This window comes from Centruroides vittatus, unplaced genomic scaffold (genome assembly GCF_030686945.1).
Source record: "Centruroides vittatus isolate TY-2023 unplaced genomic scaffold, ASM3068694v2 contig_356, whole genome shotgun sequence".
NCBI classification, from domain to species: Eukaryota; Metazoa; Arthropoda; class Arachnida; order Scorpiones; family Buthidae; genus Centruroides; species Centruroides vittatus.
In genome coordinates, this window is record NW_027122179.1 from 197,556 (window position 1) to 221,789 (window position 24,234).

The following is a 24,234-nucleotide window of genomic DNA, read 5'->3' on the forward strand; positions in this document are numbered from 1 at the left end:
TTCAAAAACACAAAAAATCTATATAACGATTCAAGTGTTATATAAAAAAGTAATCTCAATAAACTAGTTTTTATCTCACAATAAAATAAAATCAATAACAGAGAATAAACAGCTATAGATTAATGTACTAAATTTAATTTAAAACAGCACAAATATTGCTTATATTTTTATGTTATTAAATAGATTATTTAATTTTATTTATAATTCATACTGTTATTTTTTAAGTCAAGCTTTGTCTAGTTCCTTTTGTCTTTTATTCCGTTCAGTGCACGTAATGTAAATAGTAATTTACAGTTTAAACTGAAATTATATACGTTATTACGCAAACGCTTTATTATTAAATACATTGTTACAATAACATAAATTTCATTATTTCGTGTAATTAACAATTGTAACATCAATGTAATTAGACTACTATTTAGGTGATCTAGAAAGAATAAATTGTCTCGGGAGGACATTCCAGTGAAATCTGTCCCTATTTAGGTGACAGACACCTGAAAAAAATTTTGAAAAATTCTGCGTGACCAATTCTGCGTTAGTCAAATACGAAGCCATGACCAGCTACCAGTATTTCGTAATTTTTCTACTCGGCGAATGTAAGCCATAAAATTACCGGTTCTACTTTAAAATATTCCTATTATTTCTGCAATATTTTATTGCAAATGTGCTCTAATATGAAGATAGCAATTGATAAAATATATCCGGTGATAAGAAGCACAAATGGGCCGAACATTTCGTGTGTAGTTAAAGCATGAATTTCCGGGATTTCTTCTTTCTCTTTCACAGAAGACGCCTGGCGAGTTGTTAAGCCAGCATCAAAAATATGAGAAATTCTGAAAAAAACAGTTAATTCAAGTTTTGATAAATTAGAAATTATATTCATCTTTAATAATATAAAATGACAAATATTTATTCTAACATTTCATCTAATTTATTCTTGTATTCAAAATTTTTTCTTAATCCATACGCCTTAATGAACGTTGTGAATGAATCTTCAGAAATTTTAAATTTTTCTTCTTTGTAACTTTTCATCGTTTTTCTAATATGATATTCGGTAGTAATAAACGAAAATTTCGATCTTCTTGTTCTTTCAAATCCTTCTTCACTGCTCATAATATTTTTATTTTTTTTAATGTAGTCTGAGAGAAATTTTGTTTCCCCAAACTGCGAATTCTGTTAAAAAAGAAAAATGATTTAATTGTATTTAATACTAAAGTATTTGTAAATTTTATTATAAAACGGTATTGATTTACAAGAATATAGCGAGTTAAGCCACTCCCTTTTAGAACACCACACGAGTAAGTTCCATCTGTAACCATTTGAACTAGTTCTTGTATATTTCTTGGTATAGGTTCTGTGGTTGGAGCTGTTAGAAATGACATCAATGTGCCACTGTAGCTAGGAATCAGTACCACGAGTGAGAGCAGCCACGTTGCAATCAATATTCGAGAAGGCAATCGATTTACACTATTCAATTCTCCTCCTGTTTCAAGTAAATCCAGTGTTAAAAATTTAATTTTATTGGAAGTGAGACTAGATAAATTATGTTTAAACTTTTTATAAGTTAATTAGTAGACGTTTTGCGCAAAAACATTTTAACTCGTTTTTTTCATTGCCCAAAAGTGACGAATACGTCCTGTATTTAAAATCGACACATACTGGTGATTAATTACATTAGAGCTTTATAGTTCTGTCTATGAGAAAGTACGTGAGGTGGATCTAGAATTCATATTTGCTCTATGTATTTAGATGTTCAACATAATACTGAGCACGTTTTTGCCTGAAGATCTACAATAGTAAATGAAATTTCATATACTTAACTTGGTTGACTAATGTAGAAAACAGATACCAATGTATGCGCTTTCTTAACGTTTGTTCAGAAATTCCATCTCGATAATAATCATATTTCAATATTTGGTTTAAGGCGATTCCACAAATAATTATTACACAAATAATTAGGATCCAAACCTAAAAATAACAAATAGAAACATAATTAGTTTAAACAGTTTTTTTATAAATTAATTTATAATACAACATATAAATTAACAGAATTAATTATGTAACATACTTCGTATGTAAAGGGCTTGATAATAGAATTCCAATTGACTTCTTTTTCCGGAGCTTTGACTACAAATTTTATGCTCTCGAAATTCAAATAAGATGAAAAATGTATATTTCTATAACGTTCTGCCGTAATGAACACGGGTATGACGGACATATCGGCTTCCTGTAAATACTTTTTGTATGTTAAATTGCTAATTATAAAATTAAGTTTAATTCTTACTGATTTGCACTTTTCCATCAGTGGCCGAGGTGATAAAATGACCAAACGCCAGTATCGCCTCTCTACACATAATTTTCTGCTTTTTTCGTGTAACATGTAAATAGAAGACGGATTGTCGTAGACTATTTTTCGAAGGGCTGATTACCCACGCTTATCTTTGCCTTACCCTATCAGTTCTACTGTATCTTAATTTAGAATCATGAGCATTTAAAACCTAATATAAAATATTAAATATTTTATAAATAAATACAGTTGGTTGGTTTATCGGTGTGTAATAGCACAAGGGCCTCATGGTCCATGCTGCGCCAACTACGAGGGAAACTTAAAATAAAAGGCAAATATACAATGATTCGAGTGAAAAAGAACATTTTGTGCTATCGGAAAAATGAAAAGATAAATTGTCAAAGTAAACTACTAATTAGTTTAAAACATTAATTTCTAAACAATGAATATTCCAACAGAGCTATGAAAGTCCTCCGCAGGTATTACTATTGTGATAGATGGGTATATTATTTTATTATTTCTAAGGTAATGTAGAATCGTAATAGGTAAGCCAATCAGAAAAGATTAGGTAACGTACTAAGGATTCAAAACTACACGTTCATTTCTATTATTGTTTCATTACCAGAAATTCTAATGGTCCATAATTAAATTAATTGTGATGAATCTTCACTGCACTTATAATGTTAATGTCATTTATATTCATGCAATAAAATGCTGAAACATCTATATCAAAAAGTTTTCTAGTGGTTACACGATAAATCGAATTTTCACTCGACCAAAAACCCGGAAAAGGTCTGTTGAACTACTCGATGCCATCCGAGGCAGACGGGATAGAATGCTCAGCTCAGCTCAGCTCCGGATTGGTCCAACAACGGATCCAGAACTTGGATATAAGACAACGCGACCGTTGGAACGGAGAAAACACGTCTAGCCTAGTTAGAAACACGCAAGGGATATCGTTGTGTATTACATTGTAAATAGTCGTCAAATAAACGGTTTTAAAATTAGTTCAAATAATCATAAGGTGTTCTTTTCGACGGACCGGAAATCGGAAAGCCCTATTTGAACTTTACTATCAAACACTAAAACTGCAGCCTAACAATGGAAGAGTGAATAAAGTGGATGATTTGGTGGAATAAGGCAATCCATCATATGACCTACTTGTTCGTTGTTAAATGTGAGAAATTGGTCTTTATTTGCGTTTTTGAGACGTGAAGAAAACCAAAAACGTCATGTTCAGCCAGGTTGAAAAAATGAAAAGCAACCAATCTTACATATTTGAAATATATTCTACTTCTAAGTAGACAATTAAAAATAAAATATAAGATATTTAAAATATATTTAATTATATAAATATAACTTCAAATAGAGAAAAATATTTACTTCAAAAAATTCCATACAAAAACATTATTTTAATTAAAAAATATTACTTGCGCACATACATTAGTTGCTAGTTGGCCGACTAATCCAATTAAAGATCCATTCTTATTTTGTCCTTGAAATACTTTCGGAATCGGTTTCACAATTTTATATCTACAAAATCAAAATAAGAAATTATGTTAGTGTTTACAATATTTCATAAATGAAAGTGATGAACAATTACAGAGAGTATTCAACTCTTGAACTTGTTCTTTTGTATCTCACATTCGAACATTCATGCGGTTCCGATTAATCAAACAAAATAGTGAAGCAATTGTGCAGCGCTGCTTTCTATTAGATTTTATATCGGTAAACTAATAAATCACTTTTTGTAAACATGAATATAATTTGCGAAAACTAATCTTTTTGTTCTGTTTTCTCTGTTATTTGTGCTGTATTTGTTGTGTAAGAAATATAAACTTGCAGGATAAAAAAATTAGAGGCAGAGCCAAGAAATGATAGAAACGTGATTTGGATGTGGAGGAACGGAACATGCAAAATGCTAACTGAACCGAAGTTTACGAGAAAAAGAAATATTACAACAAAAATCAAATTTTATATAACTCATGCATTTTACAACATTATTCATTCTGCAGCTAGACGTGTCGCCTCTCGTGGCAGCGCTCCCGAGAACCATTTTTAACAGGTTAAATAATGCTCTACAACACAAATCAAGGGTGTGACAGGCCTGACTCCGCCATATTGCGACATTACCTTTGCTTGCTCGGTTTCAAATTTATTACCGATCGAAAATGTCTGGAGTTACCTGGGACGCCAAGTTCCACATCTTAGAAGTTTGGCTGAACTACAGAACCACATGCAGCAACTGTGGACTGATATGCTTTAACACCATACGACACCTGTATGCTTTCATGTTGCCACCGTTTTCTATTTACAAATTATTGTAATCTCTGAGCTATGTTGATCTTAATCAGGTTGATCTATGTTGATCTTACTCACAAATATCAGCATCAATAATAACATATTTTTATTTTGCATACGAATTTTCCTTTTTTACGTTATTAATCGAAAATTTATTCTAGCGGGCGCGTTTGTTCAACCGACGACCGAGCGATTTTATTCCAGACTGTTTGTTGGAATACAAATTGTTTGAGTTGTAAACAGATCGAGTACCTGGATTTCTCTGTATTTAGTTTGTCGTTTTTACGAATGATTACTTACCTACAGTTAAAAAATGTAATAACACATACTTAAAATATTTAAATAAACTTTACTAAACACGAAGGTTAATCTATAAAAACTAAACACAGCGCCTGTCTCAAAAAGCTAAAATTTAAAAGCATTGATGTCTGGTTGTTAGGGAATCTAGGACACAGGAAAAGAAAATTGAACTACCAGTATTCATTAAATCTGATGAAAAGCACAAAATTGAAAATTTTAATATTCTAATATCAGTGAACAAAACTGAAATAACACAATTAAATTTTAAAAAATATCGAATAAACGAGTTTGTGCTTAAAAGTTGTAAAATTCTGTAGGAAGGATTTCCAAAATTTTCGAAACGTGTTAGAGGGAAACCGTTATGTACTAGCAATACTTGTACTTGTTTATGAAAAAGTGGGTTAACAGGAGAGATAAAAACATCAGTGCTTTGACTGCTGAAAGCGGTGAAAAGCAGTGAATCGAGAACAGCAAAATAAAAATTTTATGCAGTTTTCAAAATCTTACTTGAAATTGAGTCTATTTTGAACAATTTGGAATGTATCATACTCAATACACCAAATTACTTGTTCCTGTTTATCATCGAGTTTCATCAAAAATGGAATCTGAAAACAAATAAAACTTTCTTTAATACGAGTCACAGAACAATTAAAAATTTAATAATTGAGTCCACATTACCTGAATTCCTGTCAGATTCCATATTGTCGAAAACGATGAATCTGAAAAATATGAAAACGCTGATAAATTACATTGCAATAAACAATTGAAAGGTAACATAAATAAAAATTTTAAAGAAATTTTGACGTTTCATTATCATCGTGCATCCGTTTTTGCAATATTAAAATGCTCGTTCGATCCAGTTTTGAGGAATATCATTTGAAATATTAATGTCTGTATTTAATAGACAAACTATCAAGCCTCTCTCTGTGAAGTTTTTAACTTAATAAAATGAAAAATCCTCGAGAAAACTAGTATCAGTAAACTTGATAAGACTAACTTCGTTTTCTGTATAAATGATTTTTATTCTATTCGTCATGCTTCGAAGTGTTAGCAAACCACATCGCATTTATGTGAAAAAGCTGCATTACAGTTAAACGAAACTCTTACCTATTTCGTAAGGACGAAGTTGTAGTCGATAATTTTAAAATAGCATCTTTAAGACGTTGTTATGGTAATTACTTGTTACTAATGGTCGTAAAAACTACTTCGAAAAAATAGAGTTATCACTCTACTGATCAATCGAATGACAGTAAAAACCAGAGGTCAACTTTTATTGCAATATATCACAATTTTCTAGTCTACTTTTCATGTTCGACGTAATAAATTCTGTGATATAATAACTTAAATTCCGCTATTCAATACATTAGATACGCTATTAATTATGCAAATAATATTTTCACGTACGTTTTCATAACTACTATATAATAAATACAAATGAAACTATTGAACAGAATCTGCAAGGGTGAAACGAATGCGCATTTCGAACAGTGATGCAGATCGATAACCAAAACTTAGAAAAGTAATTGAACACACACAGAAATTACATAACCAGAAACTTTCTTTTTATCTCTAAGTAAAGGTGTTGATTGTTCCAAGGGTCAGAGGCGCGATTCAATGCCTAACAACCGGTGACGATTGAAGCAATAAAGCCAGCATGGAATAAAAGAAAACAACATCTGTCAACACCAAAAACAGAATCTTCGAGAAGGTCAAGGAAGTAAGACAACGTGTTAACCACAGACATCAAAAGGCGGTAAAAGTAACTTCACAAGTCAACAGGATGAAACCACAGGAAAGAATGGCCTATGTAAACGATGAACCGTACACAAAACGGATTATGCGAAATATATGGGTTGGAACGAAAAAATAAAATAATGTTAGTGGGAGATTCCCTAGAACAGGGGTCCCCAACCTTTTTGTACCTAAAAGCACATTCTAGGATACCGGCCGGACGGCGGGCATTATTTATTTCTTCAAGGTGAATTTATACTTGGACATAGTTAATAATACATACACATAATGTACAGAAAACATTTAAATCCAAAAATGTAATAAAACATACACAAGACTGTAAAGGTCGCTTTTAGCGTCCTAAGTAGAAAAGCCACGCGACCGAGATAATTGGACCCACCTGGCGTTGGGGCCATAAACGGCCGGAAAGATCAAAGGAGTAGCGTCTCCGTTTAAGGGTCAATGTGTTTGCCACGTGCCGGCCGGCTTGGGGAAAAATGTAAACAAGGGACGGACGCGAACGTAAGCTACGTCGTCGGGAAATAGGGCGGACGTCTTTAAAAGCTCCCAGGGGAAAGAAGAACCCGATTGGTCGCAAGTTGTCGCCGTTGAACTCCTTAAATTGTAAGGGTGGCGAGAGGAACGGGGAGAAGGGCGAGAGACCGGATACGTGGTAGTCTCTGACACTTAGGAAGCCCTTGAGGTGTGGAGAGAGTTTTCTCCTCTTAGGAATTCCTCTGAGAAGGGTTAGTGTAGAGACCGGACGGCCACGCGGTTGAGCCAACTTTGCGAACAGACTGGAGTTTTTCCGGAGTCTAATAGTCCCTAATAGACAAGCTGTACCTGAGATACCACACCTTTGTTGCATAGTGTATGTAATGTTGTCAAACTTGTACATCCTGTAAATATTTGTTTTGTAAATAAACTGTAAATATTCACTGGACTGAGTGTGGAGGTGTAGCTTTCTTCGAACCATCGTACGGACATTCTCGAGTCGTAAGAACCAACTCGAGACGGATCATCGCAAAGATCGTAACGGATTACGTAAGGATCTTCACTGACACTTTGCAAAAACTCGAGAAAAGCAAAAAATCGGGTGTTTTTTCTGTACATGATGTTATCGTGTATGTTTGTGTGTCACATGCTTTTGTTCATTTTCATTTCCACCAAATGTTGCCCGGAAAAATAAGCAACTTTTTACTGAAATTTTCACATTTCTATTAGTAATTTATATTGATAGAAGCGTAATGAAAGATGAGGAATGACGTATATTTTTCGGGTGCTAAATAAGAAAGGGCGTTATGAATTCTCCTAACAGATTGTAATTAATTTTAAAAATTGGTAACAGAAGAATGAGTATAAAGATAATATTAATAAATATCAGATTTAATTAAAAATTTCCAATTATCAGTTTATCTATGTTCTGTATTGTTTTCTGTTATCTTAATTAGTTATTAGATAAATAAAATAATCGCTATTATTTACTTTCTTGGAATTCTGTACAATTAGATATATTACGCTAGTAATGTATATTTTATAAAAGTTCAATGTAATATAAATATTTGTCTAAGAAGTCTTTATTTAGTCGGTCGAATGAACCAATTCTTACGGCGTGATTCATCGTTATCTGTTGCTAGTCACTGTCTTTCAGTTCAAATTGTATATAAAAATTTTTATTAAATTGAAATTACAATACTGTATACATATCTTGGAGAATAAGTGTATAGTAATAACAAGTCGAATGAAAACAAATAATTAAGAAAATAATCAACTATGTGATAGATATGTTTCACCCACTCCATGCTGCATTTAAAACCTTTTGCATTAAGTAAGTAGGTGAAATTCGTTATGCGGCGCATTTTAGAGTTTTTTGGGTAATTTTTTAAACCGCGATATTTCGCTTCAATATCGCGCTATATTAAATCTGTTTTTTGTGTTTGATCAAAAACATATTACAGTTTGCGACTGTTTAATTCTTACTTTAATCGATATTTAAAATAATATTAAGTTTACTAACAAAGGAAAAAAAATAAATTTACATAGAATCGCTGAAATTTATACATGAAACATCCGTCTTCTTTTAAACAAAACAAACCGCAGCTCTCTACCTAGAGCAGGGGAGAAGTTATTGCCATTATTCACACTATGTCTCTAATTACAGGGTGACAATAATTAACCCGTACAAAGTTTGTAGCAATGCTGCACCTGAACTTTTTTATTGTCACCAATTTACATACTATTCTTTAATTCTCCATGATTTCCTGCACGTGTAAATGTACTTTCGATGTAATAAGGGTTAGTTCTTTATTTTTTTAATGGTGTCGAACAAATGTTGTGCAATTTTAGAGCTATTCCGGAAAGGAAAGCATCAATGTGAAATTGTTCGTCTGCTCGGTGTTCCAAAAATGACAGTCTCAGATGCAGTTCGGCGATTCAAGGAGCTTGGCCACAATGGTGACCGTCCCGGACGTGAAAGAAAGCGCACTGTCAACACGTCTAGGAACCGCAAGATCATCACAAAGCGAGTTGACTGACATGCGAAGGTCTCCATGAGAAAAATTGCTCGTGAGATCAGAATCAATCACGAATCGGTGCGGTTAATGGCGAAAAAGGAACTCGTACTCAAGCCCTACAAGTTCCAAAAGGTTCAGCTCCTCACCGATGAAAACAAGTGCGTGAGACTCCAAAGATCCCGTTAACTCAAGCGTCGGGCAGCAGGTCGACAATGGGAGTGCATTCTCTTCACAGACGAGAAGCTTTTCTCCGTACAACCATCAAAACGACAGGAACTGGTCCGTGGGGGCTCCTGGACGCTCAGCCGTCATCGAACATCACAAAATCCAATGTCAGTCATGGTTTGGGGCGGAATTTGTGCGAGCGGCAAGACACCCCTTGTTTTCGTCGATCAAGGGGCCAAAATCAATCAAGGTATGTACCACCGTGACATTCTCGAGGCTGTGGTACTTCTGTGGACTCAGCAGCATTTTGGCAGTGCGAAATGGACGTTTCAGCAGGACTCGGCACCGACACACAGGGCAAAGAAGACTCAGGAGTGTGCAAGGCTCATTTTCCCGATTTCATCTCGTCTGCGGAATGGCCACCGTACTCGCCGAATCTGAACTCAATGGACTACAGTGTGTGGTCCATTTTGGAGGCCAGGGCCTGTTCTAAGCGCCATGAAAGTTTGGAGTCGCTGAAGCAATCCTTGCGCTGGGAGTGAGACAAACTGTCTCCAGAAGAGTGCGGCCCATCGCTGAGAATTTCAAAACGCGTTCGGGGCTCTGCATCAAAGCAAAAGGAGTCCACTTTGAAACTGGCTGAATATCTGATTAATACGTAAAGTATTGTCACTGTTATATGCTGTTGTTTTGCTAATTTTCATTTCTTTAATAAATTTACGATACAAAATCTTGTACGGGTTAATTATTATCACCCTGTACTTAGCTGGGAGAGTAGTTGATTGTTATCGTGAAGCGACACCGATTAGTCAGCTGTATGACTGACACGGCTTTGCTCTTATCTTTGTAAAATAATTAAATGTATTCAAAATATATATGAATTCATTTGATAACAATTTTAAAGCCAATTAACAGCACGAACATCTTTCATAGACTTACTATAAGAAGGTGTAGTTTCTCAGGAATATTTATCGCTAGATAGTTTTAAAAACATATTTTCTTGCCTAAATATTGTCAAATTCGCTAATTTAATGTCTAAGTGCATTAAATTAGTTAATTAGAGCAAAAAATCGATATAAAAAGCGAATTTACTGTGATTGTTTACATTTTACTTGAAAGGTTGCAGGCGGGCTTTTTGCGGCAATTTTTTCCTTTCACAAGTGTGTAATTAGTTAAAGTAATGTCAACAAAGACAGCAGATACCGAATATAACCTTAGAAGGAGTTTCCCTTTGATTGTTTTCAGCCAACTGTGCAGTTAACTGCGAAGATTTACTGTAGAACAGTAGAGGAATGTATTTACCGAAATATTTATGGCCTAGGTGTGGTGACAGAACACTTAATGGCTTAAAAAAGTCACTCGACCTACAGAAGAGCGAATCAAAGCAAAGATCGCTGGAAAACTCGAATATAACGCAAATTAATCGAATTATTTGATGAATTTTTTAAGTTACACTGATCGGTGCATTTCGCATTACCGATGAACGGAGAAGTCACGTGATAGACACCGATCGGTAGCTAACCGCATGAAAAAGGTTCAGTTATGTGAAAGGAAAACAGCCGATTTTACATTATAGTACTGAAAATCCAGAAACTAGTTGCTTCAGTTTACCGGCAGCATTTGAAACTGAGTTTGCGGCCCCATCTGTTATGATACTTTATTATTATAATTTTTTATATTTCTACACATCTATCTCCTCAAAAAGATTAATTTTCAGAGTCGAGATAGGTTTTATAAAAACTGTAAATACTAATAACGTGTAAAATCGTCGTTAGTTCTGACCGCACTCAACATATGAGAGACAACAACCAATAACTCCACACCCTATCAATATTTAACCACCAAAATATAGCGGCATCGAACACCCTAAAAATATAGCTCCCTACAAAATATCATAAATATTTGAGAAAACGCACAAGAGTTATTAACCTTCAAATACAATTATTATACAAATAAACAATGCTGTGTCTACCCGCCACAAACACATACACAAACACATACACACACACGACCCGATTTTTTTCGTTTTCTGACGTTTTAAGATCCACAAGTACAGAAATTTTCATTAGAAAACATTCATTTTTTATGTCGTATGAATTTACATTATTTAGACAACACATTCTTGATTGAAATATATATTCAATTACTGGGAGAATAATTTAATTAATTATTTTTCATCCAGTAATAATTTAAATAATAAATCGAAACATATAAGAACTCTATTACAAAATATAAAAATTATTATTCTTACCGTTAGAAAAGGCAGCAACAGAGAAATGAGACAAGATTATCAGAGAGAGAATCAGAAAATTATTCATATCTCCTAACGAAAAGTCAGCACAATGGCACAGGGAAGATATTACGAATGAGTTTTGAATGTTTTAATATTAGAAAACCTGAAAGAAAATCGATAAATTGAAAACTATTTTAAATTTTAATTGCATAGTAAACAATTTTAATTGCGGATAAATTTGATTTAAAATCAATATATACTTATACATACAAAAAACAATTATCCACGATATATTGTGTGTAGAAAATAGTTACATTTTAAAATCGTCTAGTCTTTTAATTAGGCAATAACCTATATCTAACTACTGTTTTTCAATAGTTTTATTGATACTCGTGAGCCATGTATAAATTAGCAATTCATTATTCGATTAGTGTTATATAGTAAACAATAATATAAAAACGGATTATATTTGCATTAAAAATTACAAAATTAATTACAAGTACAGGATTTTCTTGTGGAAAAATCTTTTTTCTGATATAGCTATAGCTATTGATTTTAGTGCACATTTTCTTATTATAAAAGAATTGTTTACCGCTTAGTTAAAGACTTCAAGTTACAGTTTTATCGATCTCCTGCAATGTTTTCTGTTATTGAAGCTACTGTGCTACACGAAGATTCGTTATTAAAATTGACAGATTTATGAACACACGTCAATTTAAATGAGTGTAATAATGTATAATTACGGAATATAATTGGAAAATAAATACTTCGTTAATTACGTTAATGGTCAAAGAAAATAATAGTTATTATTTTACCTTTTCGTGTAATTGTTTCCACTGTAATTACACTTACACATGCAAGAAGACTTCAATGTTTAGTCAACACTTCTGACAGGATGATTCATTATAAATTTAGAAAGAGTAGTAAGTTCTACCTATTAATTCAATTAATTTTCAATTGAAAAGATGTATTTAATCTATGAAATCCTTGAATTTATTTGAAATTTAGCATTTCTATGTATATTCGGGAGAAACTTTTGAATCGAAGTAACGTTACTTCTATTTCAAATCGGAAGTTGCTATATGGTTAATCTTGGCCACCTGCTTCTACATGTCTTGTCGACTTAAAGCTGTGTGATCGGAAAGCGAATAACCCAAAATTCTAAATTATTTCCACTTCTGTTATATAAAAGCTTAGACAACAAAATACCATAGCTAAAAAAATATGAGACCCCTGACCATCAACAAGCTTCCACTAACCGTCAACAAGCCATTGTTTCCTCGCAGCATGTAGCTCAACTTGCACGATAATTTATAGTTAGGAAATTAGTTAGTTATAGAATCCCGGGAACACCTATAACCCTAATCGCAATCCGCTATCGATCACGTGACCGAATTTCCTATCGAAAAGCAATAAAAGACGCTTCCTTCCCCCTCGAGAAGTTTCTAATCGTCTCCTTAACTAAGTGCACGGCTCCGACGTCCGAACTCCTGTGTTTCGAAGTGCCATCTTCAGATAATTGACGCTCCGCCTCGCCTCAGCCATCAGGAAGATATATTGTGACCTATCGCCCCTTCCGAGTGACCATTCCAATCTAGAAAATTCACTGGGATCCGTCTCTTACGGAATTTTGCCAAGAGGTATGAACAGATATTTGTAAACTCTCTCTCTCGATACCCCTTTTCGCGTATGTGAGGGTAGAAGTGTAGTTTTATTCGTTTCGATTTTAATAAATCTTGTTTTGTTATAAAATGGTGTTTTTACTCGACTGTCGGCCACATTGTTATCGTCGACTCCACTGACCTCCTCCACTCGCGTAATGCGTAACAGAACGTAACAGCCATGCTTGACAAGTGAGTAGGTCAACGACCTGTTGCCAGAAGGAGCGGTCCGACTTCCTCCGACTTCCCTGACGGTCTCACAAAGCTATCTAACTCCTTTCTTAAAATTAAGAAACAACAAACAGTTAAACACCCAGACATTGAGAATTTACAGATCTACAATTTTTTTAAATTGCCCCAGAATAATTTTTCTGTAATTGCGAAATTTAAACACTTTCATATACAAGAAATTATTCCATCATTTTACAAAGTTTTTTTATTTAAACAAGTTTTATATAAAGACTTTTGGACATTAAGTTTACTTAGATCAAATGCGGGGCCACCACAAACTGTTTAATATAGATAATTTTTCAGATATAAATGGTATATCAATATTAATTAGTAGTCGTCGACCATCCTTTCTTCCAGGAGAAAGTTAACAACAACTTTTGGTCGAACTGTTTCAACCCTCTTCCAGAACACTTTGTTCTTCCAATTTGCCCAGTGGTTTTACAGCATTCGAAAAAGAAAAGTACGTAATACAAGGTTACCGGCAAGCGCATAATATGTTTTAAGTGATTTTTCAGGGAGCCGAATTTAAATATTTGTTATTTTTTCCGGAATTTTATTCGTTGGCAGATTACAATTTCTTAGAATTCACATTAGAAAATAGTTTAATATCTGAGACTTATAAGATATACCTTTAATTCCTGTCCACTCGACCATTGAATCTGTTTTATTTCATACTATCTCAGTATTGCAATAAACGTGACAATGGTAAGCTGATATAGCCAAACTGTTTATTTCGTTTTTGTTTTCGTGTTCGTTACATTGTAGTATTTGATTTATATAACTACTGAGGCTATCTTATTTAGAGGGTTATCACACCAGTGATCAATCTAACGCATTCTAAAAATTCTTTATTCCTCTACTGTACACAATTTTAAAAAATTTTAAAATGTGTTAGATTAGTACCCAATCTGGTGTGATAAACCCTTACGTAAGATAACCTTTGTCAATATAAATCAAATACTATAATATAATATAACAGAATGTTTAAAAGTATGAAATCTATATAAATAAAAATGTAAGTGTTCGTTTGTTCAAAATCTTAAATCTCCGAAAGATCTTCACTTATTGCATTGAAATTTTGACACAATGTTGCATTCGAATAAACGCGTGTTCTTATACAGGCCTACCTACTATTATATAGCTCTCACACGAAATTTTCCCCGTGGGGGAGAGGGAAGAATTAAGAGCTACCTTGAATAACTCGGCATCTATTATACTATTTTAGATGCAGTTTTTTGCGTTTTTGATTGCGGTTTAATAGGGTACGTCACGATTTTCTTTCGATACGTTTCGATTTTCTTTCAGGTTTTCTAGTATTAAAACATGCAAAAATCATTTGTAGTATTTTTCCTGTGCCATTGTGCTGACTTTTCGTTAGGAGATATGAATAATTTTCTGATTCTCTCTCTGATAATCTTGTCTCATTTCTCTGTTGCTGCCTTTTCTAACGGTAAGAATAATAATTTTTATATTTCGTAATAGAGTTCTTATATGTTTCGATTTATTATTTAAATTATTACTGGATTAAAAATAATTAATTAAATTATTCTCCCAGTAATTGAATATATATTTCAATCAAGAATGTGTTGTCTAAATAATGTAAATTCATACGACATACAAAATGAATGTTTTCTAATGAAAATTTCTGTACTTGTGGATCTTAAAACGTCAGAAAATGAAAAAAATCGAGACTCCTTTTGTATGTATGGACATCATGTGTGTGTGTATGTGTTTGTGGCGGGTAGACACAGCATTGCTTATTTGTATAACAATTGTATTTGAAGGTTAATAACTCTTGTGCTTTTTCTCAAATATTTATGATATTTTGTAGGGAGCTATATTTTTAGGGTGTTCGATGCCGCTATATTTTGGTGGTTAAATATTGATAGGGTGTGGAGTTATTGGTTGTTATCTCTCATATGTTGAGTGCGGTCAGAACTAACGACGATTTTACACGTTATTAGTATTTACAGTTTTTATAAAACCTATCTCGACCCTGAAAATTAATCTTTTTGAGGAGATAGATGAATAAAAATATAAAAAATTATAATAATAAAGTATCATAACAGATGGGGCCGCAAACTCAGTTTCAAATGCTGCCGGTAAACTGAAGCAACTAGTTTCTGGATTTTCAGTACTATAATGTAAAATCGGCTGTTTTCCTTTCACATAACTAAACCTTTTCCATGCGGTTAGCTACCGATCCGTGTCTATCACGTGACTTCTCCGTTCATCGGTAATGCGAAATGCACCGATCAGTGTAACTTAAAAAATTCATCAAATAATTCGATTAATTTGCGTTATATTCGAGTTTTCCAGCGATCTTTGCTTTGATTCGCTCTTCTGTAGGTCGAGTGACTTTTTTTAAGCCATTAAGTGTTTTGTCACCACCCCTAGGCCATAAATATTTCGAAAAATACATTCCTCTACTGTTCTACAGTAAATCATCGCAGTTAACTGCACAGTTAGCTGAAAACAATCAAAGGAAAACTTCTTCTAAGGTTATATTCGGTATCTGCTGTCTTTGTTGACATTACTTTAACTAATCACACACTTGTGAAAGGAAAAAATCGCCTGCAACCTTCCATGTAAAATGTAAACAATTACAGTAAATTCGCTTTTTTAATCGATTTTTTGCTCTAATTAACTAATTTAATGCACTTAGACATTAAATTAGCGAATTTGACAATATTTAGGCAAGAAGATATGTTTTTAAAACTATCTAGCGATAAATATTCCTGGGAAACTACACCTTCTTATAGTAAGTCTATGAAAGATGTTCGTGCTGTTAATTGGCTTTAAATTGTTATCAAATGAATTCATATATATTTTGAATACATTTAATTATTACACAAAGATAAGAGCAAAGCCGTGTCAGTCATACAGCTGACTAATCAGTGTCTCTTCACGATAACAATCAACTACTCTCCCAGCTAAGTAATTAGAGACATAGTGTGAATAATGCAATAACTTCTCCCCTGCTCTAGGTAGAGAGCTGCGGTCTGACCATGTAGGAAGTGTTTGCGGACGTAAGATTGCACCCATCATTTATTTTTTTCTCTGGTCATCAATAAAATGTCTGAAAACTATTCCATTATGTTTGTAAATGGTTCTAACTTCCGGAATGACGACATATTCAAGAGGAGGAGTAACTTAATTAGAGTTTATTGGCTACGATAAGAGAAAAGAAATAATAACAAGACAAATTTTTGGTGGTGTAATACTCCAACGGCCTCTTCCATGATCGTCATATCTGAAAAATTAAATATGAATGAAAATTATACTTTATTTAGGGATGAAAATATGGAAGCGGAAAATTGTTAAGTGAACATATAAGATCAAACAGACATTACTTTCCATTTGATGAAGGTATGATGAAAGTGTTAAATGAACGTTTTGCTTATTTTGAAACTGAATATACGCTTAAGAAGTTAGTCGTAAAATATGGACGAAATAATTTTATTGTATCCGAAGATATTAAGATCACGTTTTCTACCAGTTACGGATTAAAAAAGGGCTTCGAATATCGAAATGATATTAACAAAATGTGAGACACTTTACCCATTTTTAAATATGTAAATTAATTAAGTATGGTTTTCAGAACAGTCGGATTTACATAAGGGCACTTGGAGCCGATGCCCAGTGCCCCCACAAAATAGGGGCCAAACAAAATTATGTTTAAACATAATTTTGTTTTTTCTATTACCGCGACAGCCTATTGTGTCCTAATCACGAGGCAACAAATAGAGAAAACCAAACCTGGAAAAAAACCTATGAAACATCGGAAAATATTGGGAAAAATTTCACATATTTTTAGTGGAACTAAAATAATTAGTTTTACACAATAAAATATATGTATGTTTACAATAACCTTATTTTTAAATGAAATTTACAACGTCCTAGTTGAAATCTAATTGAAAATAAATTATTTTGTGTGAATTTTCTAAATCATCAAATTTGCATACTTTTAAAGGGAGGCCCCACCATATTTGTGCCCAGGGGCCTCTGATTGTTAAATCTGGCATTAGTTTTTAGAATAACCCGAGTGTTTGAAGCTGGAATTGCGAAATTTGTTGATCCATTCAGTTACAATTTAAGTGACGATGAAACGGATGTTTGTCTATTAAACCTGCAAGAATTGAAAAGTGTATTTGCACTTCTAATTTCCGGATATGATGTTTCATTTGTTTCCTTTGTAGTTGAACTGCTTGAAAAGTTTATTCACCAAAACTAAATATATAAAGTTTAATATATCTAATCACAGTGTAACTTGTTTATATTAAATGAAGCCTGACCAGATCAAGAAACACTTCTTACACGCAATATTTACGATTAAAAGGATTAAAATAAATCTATTACATGTGTTTATAGATTTACACTAATTGACACTTATTATATTATATATTTTCTCTCTGACGTTAAACCAAATTTTAAAAACAGTTCGTTTTTACTTGTTTGTGCACAGGTGAAAATGATAATTGTGTTAACTTTTGATTGCTTTAACATACACATGTGAGTATTTTAATGTGTAAAGTTTTAATTTTCTCTTGATATAAGCTTATTAGTCGAGTCGATTCGTCTTACTTATGTACATAAAGACTTAAACAATTAAATATATTTGTTTATTGTTGGCAACCAAGGGTGTCTAAAAATTGCTGTGGTTAGTTTTGATATATATAGAACACAAATCTGTAATGTTCTAACAGTTAAAACAATCTAAAAGCTCTATTTTAAGAAAATTTACATTTACTACGAGAAGAATAACCTAATTCAAGTTGTTCATAGGTCTATAGAAGTAAAATATATCAGTTATGCACGATACGTGGGATAGCAGTCACGAAGAATACTACAGTATAAACTATGTACAATAACGCAAGTAGCAGGTTTTAAACTTTTCATGGACTTAGCTATTGTTAAAGAAAGTAAAAATTCGAACGCAATTATTTCTTTAGTGTTCTATTTTATACGATAATTTTGAAACTAGAAAATGATTTCTAAGTATTATATATCCTAAAACATAGCTCAATATAAAATTGTTCTTAGATTACACAAAAATTACTTATTATCTGTCGAATATCAGAAATAAAACTATAATTTATTTGGAAAAACATATACTATAATAAAGACTTATATAACATGTCTATTGATTTTATATAATATTTATTATGCAAAAAATTTCACACAATTTAATTAAAAATTTCAACAGCTGTCAACTTGTATATTTGATTTGTTATCTGTTATTGGAACTTCTATGCAAACACGCGAAAATCATTGTAATATCTGAACAACAAATTATCAATCCACTTGGGTTAATGTGAGCCTAGGTATACAAAATGGCGGCGCTTACGGTTGCCATCTTGTTTGCCCACGCAAATGTGCAAACAAGATGGCGACCGTCGACAATAACCTAAACGCGCCTATATTTAAACTTTTTTAAAACTAAGACATTTATAAACCGTAAATTTGCTACTTACTTTTCCCCCTGCTTTTGGTTACTTTTCCTACTCTTGGACCAGAAACGAAAAATAAAAAAGTCGTCATACTACCTATAAATTCAATCGATGCATGGACGAAGTGAATTACGAGATTCGATACATCAGTGGTTCGAACAAAATTTGCCTGTATTGTACATAAATTTTACTCCTCTTAAGAACTGCACTCTTACGATTCACATCTCTCGTCTTTTCACCTACGATAGGCAGCGTCTCCATAGAGGGTGGCACCTGCGATCCACGGCCACCTAGCCTTCCATGTGTCGTTCACGTTGTCTTTCGGTCGGAAATCACTATTACGTATCCTTCGTTATGACAAATTTAAGACGTTTAACACACATTTACACACTTTAAACGCACATTTGAATCACATGTAAACTCTTTACAAAATTTTTACCTCACTTACACAATGTTATCAAACCTTTAATACACTTTTATGACATTTAACACGCATTAAACACATTAAGGACACGTTTAACATGTTAATTACCATTGACAAACTTTCCTCCTCGATAACTTTAGACTTCGAGTAAATTGTACAAACTTTAAAAAACACAGATACTTTTAAAAAAAAATTAACAACGTGTATGATCCGTCTACATCGTAACCAAACTTCGAAATTCACATAATTCCTCATGTTTCCTGAACGGAATTTTTTGATGGATATTTGCATACGAAGGCATCATTACTATCAGCGCCATCTACATTTCTTATCTAAAAACACTTGCCATCGAGGTTACTGGAAGCGCTGTTATTTTGTATACCTAGGCTCACATTAACCCACACTTGAATATGAATCTTTTGTAATGATGTATACTGAACTACCTTTTGTATATAACTAAATGTAATGGGCATATAATTTCAGACTAAATACTTTTGTTTAGGGATTCTAAAACGAAAATAATAGCCATTAGTTTACTTCTGCCTGTAATTGCGTGCAATTTCAGGTATTATTCTGACAGGGAATATTTTATATAATTTTAATTTAATTATGCTTCCATGTGTTAACGTGCTGTCCAGTCTACTCACCCACTTCTTCCAGTATGAATCGTTATAAGTATAGAGAGATTATTAAGTTATTTGTGTTATCTCTACTAATATTTTATGGCAGATATGTATTTAGTAAATCAGAACGTAAAATTTCTTCGAAATATAGAGATTTTAAATATATATATTGAACAATATTTCTTAAGTTTAATATTTTTATTTCCAGTTTCAACAATAATGATACTGTAATTGAATATCAAAAATTCGTCAGATTCAACATCCTTTCAACACATTCAACTATAAACTTTCAACTTCCAGTTTTCAGTGGTTTCATCGATTTGCTTGCTGCACAACAAAGTAAAACTTCGCACGCAATTATTTTTTAATGCTCCTTATCATACAACAATTTGAAAATTTAAAAATGATGTTTAAGTATAAAATTTTTCGTAACAGCTTACAATAAAATTATCTTTAAATTAGGTAGAAGAAATAACTGATTTTGTGCTAAATATCAGATTTAAAACTAATTTATTACGCGAAAGAAACATGACAAAAAGTCCATACGATTTAACTGAAGAATTTAAAAGTTTTCAATTTATAGATCTGTAATGTTTTCTGTTATTTGAATTCTTGTGCAAACACGCAAAAACCTTTGAATACCTCAACAATAGGTTATAGAAACATCTAAATATATCCTTTGTAATAACGTATAATGAACTACTTTTATATGGATCTAAATGTAATAGAAATATAATTTCAGAATCTTTTATGTCTAGACATAAAAGATTCTGAAATTATATGAGTTTAGAAATGATAGCCATTACTTTACTTCTGCATAAAATTGTATGCAGTTTGAGGTATTATCCTTGTAGAGTATATTCTATATAATTTTAATTTAATTACACTTACTTGTGTAAGCAGACTATACTGATTAGTCGAACTTACTAGTACTTCCATTATGAATCATTATAAATATAGAGAGATTATTAAGTTCTTTGTGTTAACTTCACTAATATTTTATGGCAAAGGTGTGTTTAGTCAATCAAAAGGTACGATTTATTCGAAATATAGAGATTTTTAATATAAATTGAGATGTTAAATTTAATGATTATTTTACAAAATAATTAATAAATTTAACATCTTTATTTCTAGTTTTAACAATAATATTACTGTAAAGTTATGGAAAACTGCTTTTTCGAAGGTATCAATGATTATGTATTATTTTATATTATTTTCATACTTTACATTATAACTATCTTTTATATAACTTTTATATAATTTTGACAATTTAATTTATATGAAAATAAGTATTATCATTATTTAAAAAGTAACTCTGGTCGAGTTTTTGAGTCTCATCAACTTTTTACTTCATTTATCTCACAAGTGAAAAACTCCAAGGTATAAATAAGGGTTAATTTCTTAAAAAACCCCTTTCAGGAGACCCATTTTTATTGGACAGTTTCTTAGATGATCATCAATATAGTGCTGGAAGTCAGAAATCGAATCTGTTCAGTCAATACCAACAGGAAACTTTCTGGGTCTGTTCTGGACATTTCGTGACACATTGATTACCACTCAACTACTTTATTCTAGATCTTTTAGGGTAGTGAGAGGCGTTTGCATTTAAGTCATACGCATCGTGGGTTCAATCACAACGTACGATGGGTATGATATTGTATGGTACGAGTGAGTAACGGATCGAAGGGATATCTGTAATCTAACAGAATTAAAATATATGTAATCGAATTAAAAAACGTTATTTTGAAAAACATTTATGATGACAAATATGGAAAGATGAAGTGCTCTTCTTTATAAAAAAAAAAGTACTTGTTAGTGATTTGGCACAATAGTAACCGAATGATTTCGGGCCAAATGTGTAATGTTAAATGCCGATTTGACTCTTAATATTTCCACGTTCAACAAACCAATTTGGATAAAATTTAAAATATTGATGTGCTGTACATAATAATTATTATGAAAAATTTGAATAAATACTTTTAAACTCAGGACTGACAATTTTATGCAGTTAGCCACTGGTGAGTCTCCTCATTGTTTCTCCAAGTTTAAAAATTGTTTACACTGTTAAACAGTCCACACTGAATATATAATAAAAACTTTATATTAATGTAAGATGAAGATATCTCCGGGTCACCCAACATTTCCATGCATACTGAGTGTAGAAACTTAAAAAGCTCTTATCAAAAATATTACAAACAATTAATAATGAGACCATTGACCAAAATAAAAGTTGTAATCTAAATTTAGTGTTTAATTATCCGTTGAAAATTTTTCAATGTTTACAATATTTACTTATTTCTTCTTTATGGCCATAGTGACTTCTGGTCACTCTACTGCAGTCCATAGATGTACAATAGAATGACCGAAAAATGTATTGAATGGTTTGTGAATATTTAGTGTTTTTGTATAAAGTAATTATTACTATAATTCTTCTAGGATGCTTTACATATAGAAATCTTAATGTTTATATATAGATGGCATCATAATAGAAAAATAAAATATAGTGTCTTAAATATATTGCTCACCCTGTATATTATTAGATATATATATTTATTCAGTTCATAAAATTGAAATTTCTGTCATATTTTGCTTTTATACTTATAGGAAAATTGATTGCGTAGCCTCATAACATTTCTCTTATACTTAGTTACATAAAAACTTTAATATTTATTTCATTAGATATATTCAAGTAATAATATACAGCGTTGACCATTTTAATTCATCTGTTGGAATAACTTAAAAAATACGAAAAATAAAAGAATTGCAATAAGTTGTTTTACTTCATTTTTGCTGTGCATCTGTTTCTAAACAAATGAAAACATTGAACACAAATTTTTCACTGGTCATGGTTTTAAGCATCACTAACTGGGAACTGTTTTTAATTCCATAATTTAACATTTTACTTATAATAATTATTTAAATTACGTAAACATTCAATTTTATAATTGTTTTAAGTTAATTTCAGAATTAAATAACCAAACTAACTTGATTAGAATCGCCGGTATTAAAGTAGTGTTCAATAACTTTTTGGCTCTATTATTTATGTCAAATAAAATGAAAAATTGATTTTAATTTCTTCACTTTTTTTAGAATAATCTATACATGAAATATAATAAAAATTATAGAATTATTGGAGGAGCAAATTTGGACTTTTTCAGCACAGTTGTAAAGACTGCAGGATTAAGGTAATTGCCATGAATTAAGTTTTGTATTTCGTTCATTATTATTGTGTTTTTAAATAAATTATTTAAATATATAAAAATTATTATATTATTGTAGAACTATGACAGTATTATTGAATTATGTAGCTATTCAAGCACCAGGCGGATTCTGCATCGAAAATTCTCTTAATGGTGATAAAATATTTCAAAGTTTAAACTTTCAGGCTGATCATAATTACAGAGTTGGTACTCATAGCACTGTCTAGAAAGAATTATTAGGAACATCTCAGTCATAATATATGTACGCATTTTTTCACTATGGGGGAAAACTTTACTTCAGTATTCAGCAACTACAGCAAAATATAGAGCTGCTCTTTAGGTAATTTGCATACAACGTACGTTTTAAATAATTTTCGGCCATATAAGACATCTGGAAATGTCCGAAATGATTTAACTGCTGAGTTGGGAATGCAATTTTCTTGATAGGACATTTTAACTACATGTAATAATGCATGACGCGGCAAGTGAGGACCTGTTCACTTTTGTATACGAAACTTGATTGAAACTCCTCCAGTAGTCTCTCTAAATTTGATCGCTTTGTAGACTTAAAAACATAATACACAAATATTTAATTGAGATATAAATAATTAAATAATATTTCAGATAAATTCATTCTATGAGAATTTTGATATAAAAGGAAAGGGAGAGAAAATAATTTTGTTACCAGCAAATACTAATCCAACGTGAATTTTTACTACACATGATTTAAAGAACACATATTTTCAAAGTTTATTGATTTTCATGGAATAAATAATAAAAAATAAATAAAATTATTCAAAAAAATTATTTAAAATTTAAACATTTCTCTTCAAATTTTTGATTTTTAATTTAAAATATGTACAATATTTTTCATGTTTGAAGTTATGAACTGATAAGACCGATTCAACCGATTGTTGGACTGAAAATGGCAGACGGAAATTGGACCGGAATTCTTGGACAAATCGCTGACAATGTATGTTTTAAAAATATAATATTGATTATTTACTTTAATAACTTATTTTTGTACAGACAATTAGCAGCCATTTCTTTAAATACGACTGTTTATATGTACGGTATTTTGCAGTCTAAAGTTCACAATTCAGGAAGGTATAACT

At 31.9% G+C, this 24,234-nt stretch overlaps 1 protein-coding gene across 1 annotated transcript in view; it reads right to left on the minus strand.

Annotated features, from left to right (window-relative positions):
• Positions 1 to 637: 637 nt before the first annotated feature.
• Positions 638 to 24,234, minus strand: part of LOC136974780 (ionotropic receptor 21a-like) — a 29,386-nt gene continuing 5,789 nt past the window's right edge. The window contains exons 3-10 of the mRNA XM_067269719.1: positions 5,567 to 5,607; positions 5,396 to 5,493; positions 3,718 to 3,820; positions 2,069 to 2,227; positions 1,850 to 1,968; positions 1,254 to 1,533; positions 920 to 1,173; positions 638 to 833 (exon numbers count right to left, since the gene is read on the minus strand). Of these exons, the coding sequence (XP_067125820.1) occupies positions 638 to 833; positions 920 to 1,173; positions 1,254 to 1,533; positions 1,850 to 1,968; positions 2,069 to 2,227; positions 3,718 to 3,820; positions 5,396 to 5,493; positions 5,567 to 5,607 (1,250 nt within the window). The remainder of the gene's footprint in view (positions 834 to 919; positions 1,174 to 1,253; positions 1,534 to 1,849; positions 1,969 to 2,068; positions 2,228 to 3,717; positions 3,821 to 5,395; positions 5,494 to 5,566; positions 5,608 to 24,234) is intronic.